The following is a 5,419-nucleotide window of genomic DNA, read 5'->3' on the forward strand; positions in this document are numbered from 1 at the left end:
ACATATATGTTGTGTGTTCTGTTGTATGAATATTTAGTTTAATTATTTAAGAAAATGAAGATATTCATGGACTTAGTAAAGGCAGAGGTTGCAGCCAAAGCATATTCTTTTTTTTCCCCCTTTGGTGCTGAAACCCAGGACCAAACCAAGTAAATAGCGTATTTTGGTTTTTGATTTCACAGTATTAACCTCACATGTATGGATCAGTATTTCTATTATATTTCATGAGAAATAAGATGTTTCAGAGAAGCAGTCAGTATGGTGGTTAAGGGTATGGACTCTACAGTCAATCTGCCTGGGTTCAAAATCCTGTGACTCATTTACTGACTGTGCCTTGATTTCCTCCTATAAAATGAGAACATAGTAGTAGCTACTTCATAGAGTTACAGGCATTAAATAAATGCATGGGTATATTTGTAACTTAAAAGAATTTCTGGCTTATTGTTTGGAAAGGATGGGTCATGGATAATAAAAGGGATGGCAACAGTTGGTGACTTAAAAAGATAAGTTAATAAAAGGCACTTTAAACGTCATGAAGTTTAATTTGCAGTGAGAAAGCTGACAAATATAGTTTAAAACACTTTGTCCAAACTGTCACATGACCAGCATTAGTTATATGAAAGGAATTTTTTTTTTTTTTTTGATACAGTCTCAAGCTGTCACCCTGGGTAGAGTGCCATGGCATCACAGCTCACAGCAAACTCCCAACTCCTGGGTTCAAGCGATTCTCTTGCCTCAGCCTCCCAAGTAGCTGGGACTACAGGCAACTGCCACAACACCTGGCTATTTTTTGGTTGTAGTTGTCGCTGTTTGGCAGGCCTTGGCTGGATTCCAACCCGCCATCTCCAGCGTTAGGTGGCTGATGCCCTAGCCTCTTTAGCTATAGGTGCCAAGCCTGAAAGGAATTTTTTTAATTTTTAGGACTATTAAGTCAGATGGTCTTTGCAAATTCATTTGAACAAGAAAAATCAGCTAAGCATTTTTAAATATAACACAGCATAATGATACAAAATACCGTAATTTGTTTAATGACTTACAAAGGCAATTTTTATTCTATTAGAATATTAGGGATTGATGAAGGGAAGAAAGGACATCATTTAAAGTATTGACCTAAATGGAGTCCCAGTGGCAAAAATAGAAAGGTTGTAAGGCAGACTAATTTGGTAGTGATCTACTTGTTACAGTATAGATGAAGTGTTCAGGAGACAATTCATGACACTTTAGGGATCATGTTGCTCAGATGGTCATCTGATTGATGGTAGATAGAGTAGATGCAGTGAGAACCAGCTAGAGAGCACCCTGTAGAAGAACTAGAGATAAGGACCTGATACTTGATAGACTTGCATGATTGAGATGAAAAAGGAATAGTATAAAAGGAAAGAAATAGTGCTGTCTGAAAAAAATATGTGTAAATAGTGATGTGTATTAGTATTTACATTTAATTGTTAATACTGCTGATTTTAATGAATTTTTGAAACAAATGAGGAAAGGAAGAAAACTCTAAAGTTTGTTCCTTATGACTGTAAAAGGGTTGAAATGGATGGAAGCTTGGCCTAGAGTTGTGTTAGCCATTCATTACCCTGTTTTCTTGATTTTTGTTATGTCATCTTGCTTTTTTGCAGGGCCCAGTAAATCCTTTAGGGCCACCTGTACCCCATGGGCCTCATGGGGTCCCAGGCCCCCATGGGCCTCCTGGACCTCCAGGGCCTGGAACTCCAATGGGACCGTACAACCCTGCACCTTATAATCCAGGACCACCTGGCCCTGCTCCTCAGTAAGTATGGAGTTTGATTCTCAAAGATTTCCTCAAAGATTTCTAGCTTTTGGCAAACTACATTTTTATGCTGATTTTCTTTTCAGTGGTCCTCCGGCCCCATATGCTCCCCAAGGGTGGGGAAATGCATATCCACACTGGCAGCAGCAGGCTCCTCCTGATCCAGGTAAAAGATGGTTATCATTACATGCCATCTGTATTGTTGATTTGCTACTCCGGTACATTCTTAAATTTCCTAGTGTTGATTCTACATTTGTATGCTTTTTTAAATTTATTTTAATCTTTTGGCAAAGAGTTAGGCACTGCTTTTACCACAATGAATTTTTTTTTTCTACCTGCATTTGGCTATCAGAAGAATGCTAAAAACCAAAGCTATAGGGAGAGTACAGCGTGTTAGGTTTTAGATATTCGTGCTGTCAATTGTATATATAGTGTTAATTGTGACAACATCCATTGTAGAATAATTTCTATTTGTTTATAAAATTATGTGGGAGAGTAAGAGAGTGTTAAATACTTGGGCATTAAACTCCCACATTGTCAAATAAGATACAAACTGTTCTGGTACTCTTGATAAGGTAACTTCATGTTAGTAAAAAAAAAAACATCACTCCTATATTTACTAACTGCATGTAGAACTCTAGAATATATTTAAATATTTTCTATATTCAGATACGGATTTTATGTATGTTATGTTGTTTTATTTTGCATCTTCTCGTACCCCATAGTTTGCTTTCCATCTTGGTCAAAGAGTCATTCTTTGAAGCCAGTTAACATTTATTTATGGTCCTTTTTTCTTACCTGCTACCTACCTTTTAGGCCTCTCACTGGAGTAGTTTTCAAGGAAGGTATATGGAATTATGGATTACTTTCTACACAAAGTATATTTATCCACCCCTAAAGAAGTAATTGATTTAAATGGGATTGTTTTGTTGTATTAATTGAACATTTTGATATTTTTACGTATGGCCCTATATTATAATATACTTTAATTTCATAGGAAGTAAGCTCTTTGGAATATGATGATACAACATGACAGTCACCAAATAGCCACAACTTCTACTTGTTCAACAAACAGCTTGAGTTGTGCTAGGAGCTGGGTATGCAAAGTGAGGTTCATGTTCTATAGCAGAAGAATGCACTCCCAGCGTAAGCAATACTGTGAGAGAAAGGCCCACAGGGTACAGAAAAAGCATCAAGTATGATTTCCTGTTTAGTATTCTGAAACTACATCTTTTGAGAATGAAGGACTTTTCTTATAAAATTAATTGGGTGATGTGATTAATCAGGGGTATGAAACATTAAGAGGTTGAGCAGGCTAAGGGGCATATTTATATTGGGTAGTTGGATCTGCCCAGATTTCACTTATGAATACTGTTGGAGTAGGTAGCATGATTGAAAAAAACGATGGGAGTAGTCTCTATTTCACAATTTGTTTCCAATTTGGCATAGTAGTGAAGGTAACACTGTAATAAGAAATAATTAATGCAGCTTCCATTATTGCCTTTAGGAGAGAAGTAGCCATTTAGCTAAAAGATAGCTAGTTGCCCCAGTTTAGACTGATCAAAGGATTACTGAGTCTCTGGGTTAGATATTGCTTATATTAATCTTAAAATTGTATAATATTTTATTAACAGTATTATCTGAACTAAAATCCTAATTTTTATAGGGGAAATTAATGATCTGATCTTGACCACTAGGTCAAGAATTTTAGACTTTAGTCTTACATAATAAGACATTAGTAAATTGTGGGATGGATGTCAAACAAATTTTTGAACTCCTGTAGACCTCTGTTTTTTTACCTATAATATGATGGATGAATCCTATGTTGGATGAATATTTAGTAAGTTCTTAACACATTATATACAGCTGTGAGATTGGTTTTTTTGATATGGTTTACATGTTTGAGAGTACATGTATTGTCACTTCTTAAAGTCTGTTTTATCTTTATTTCTCCATCCAGACATTGTGTCAAGTGAAATACTTCTATTTCTCAATTAACATATAGATGATGGCACTATTGAGATACGTAAATATCCAACATACAAAATCAATATATCGAGCAATTGAAAAGTTTGGAGGGTGGGTTAATAATGCCTTGTAATTTTATCACCTTATAATTTTCTTTTTCTAGAAATCCTTTCTTCTTTTTCTCAAACTTCACTAACCTTTATTAAGCTGCTGAGAATTGCTGCCTGTTTGGAATGAAGGCTAAACAGATACACAGATTTTGGCTAAGGAAATTACATTCTTCTTGGGGATACAAACTAATAACAATACACCCGTAGTGTTATAAGATACACGTATTCTGTGAAGGACAGAATCAGCGAGAGGACTTCTCATTTCTAGAAGACTGAGAGGTCTCAAACTGTTCCCACGTCAGTTGATACATGAAAGACGAGTGAGGATAAGCCAAGTGTAGAGGAAATGTCACATGACCAAAGGCCTAGACACGACCATGGTGACTTCTGAAAAGTTCAAGCAATTTGTTGTGTCTGGAACTTGAGTGTTGAAGAGATAGTGACAGAGGAGGAAATGAGGCTGAAATGGAAAGGATATGCCAGGGGATCCGGATTGTTAAGATGTTGAATAAATATGTTGTACTTAAAAGCTTTGACCATCCTGAAGATTCTAGGCAATAAATGAAGAATTGTAAGTAGGGTAATGATAATCAAGTGTATGACATTTACTGTGAAATAGAATGGGATGTGACTTTTTCCCCTTAAATTGTTATTTTTTTTCTCTTCTTAGATACAGGACAACAGTGTTCATAGTTCTAAAATAATTCTTTCTTGTACAGTTAATCCCTAGAACTCTTCTGTTAGTCATTGCCACATAGGACAGTTGAGCTTGATGTGAACAAACAAAGACACAGGATGGTTTAAGCATTGAAGCCAAAAAATCTTTATTATCATCATCATCATCCCAATTCTGCCACTCACTAGTTTTGAAACCTAGGAAAGTCATTTGGTCTTGGAACTCTAGTTTTCTCTTAAAAAAGCTAATGATAACAATGAAAATAGTAGAAAATTGAATGTTTTCATTTACCGTTTATTTTTGATGTTCTAGTTAATTTGGGAGTCTGTATGTTTGCCAAAGAGCAGGTTATGTGTGTGTGTCTGTGAGAGAGATAAATAACATTTTAGATGCGAACCTTGAAATTGTGTTTATTAATTCTAGCCAAAGCAGGAACGGATCCAAATTCAGCAGCTTGGGCTGCTTATTATGCTCACTATTACCAGCAGCAAGCACAGCCACCACCTGCAGCTCCTGCAGGTGCACCAACTACAACCCAAACTAATGGGCAAGGTAACTAAAGAACTTGTTTTTTGTGAAAACTAAAACTTACATTTGGAATTATATGTGAAGTACATCACTGTTTAATACCTAAAATTTCTAACACAATTCAGTCACAACTTCAGTAAGCATAAACAGGTTTTCCTTTTGTTAAAAAAGTTACTTGGAGGCTAGGCACGGCGGCTCATGTCTATAATCCCAGCACTCTAGGAAGCCAAGGCAAGTGGATTTCCCTGAGCTCATGAGTTCAAGACCGACCTGAGCCAGAGTAAGACTTTGTCTCTAAAAATAGCCAGGCTTTGTGGCAGGTGCCTGTAGTCCCAGCTACTCAGGAGGCTGAGGCAAGAGAAT

General features: G+C 36.4%; 1 protein-coding gene across 4 annotated transcripts in view; it reads left to right on the forward strand.

Moving 5' to 3' along the window:
* FUBP1 (far upstream element binding protein 1) overlaps positions 1-5,419 on the forward strand; it is a 40,999-nt gene that overhangs the window by 21,145 nt on the left and 14,435 nt on the right. For all 4 annotated transcript variants that reach the window (XM_003784211.3, XM_023509939.1, XM_012801715.2 and 1 more), the window contains exons 15-17: positions 1,623-1,774; positions 1,861-1,940; positions 4,952-5,080. In XM_003784211.3, coding sequence (XP_003784259.1) covers positions 1,623-1,774; positions 1,861-1,940; positions 4,952-5,080 — 361 coding nt within the window. The remainder of the gene's footprint in view (positions 1-1,622; positions 1,775-1,860; positions 1,941-4,951; positions 5,081-5,419) is intronic.

Source organism: Otolemur garnettii, unplaced genomic scaffold (assembly GCF_000181295.1).
Source record: "Otolemur garnettii isolate 467f Iridium unplaced genomic scaffold, OtoGar3 scaffold00010, whole genome shotgun sequence".
NCBI classification, from domain to species: domain Eukaryota; kingdom Metazoa; phylum Chordata; class Mammalia; order Primates; family Galagidae; genus Otolemur; species Otolemur garnettii.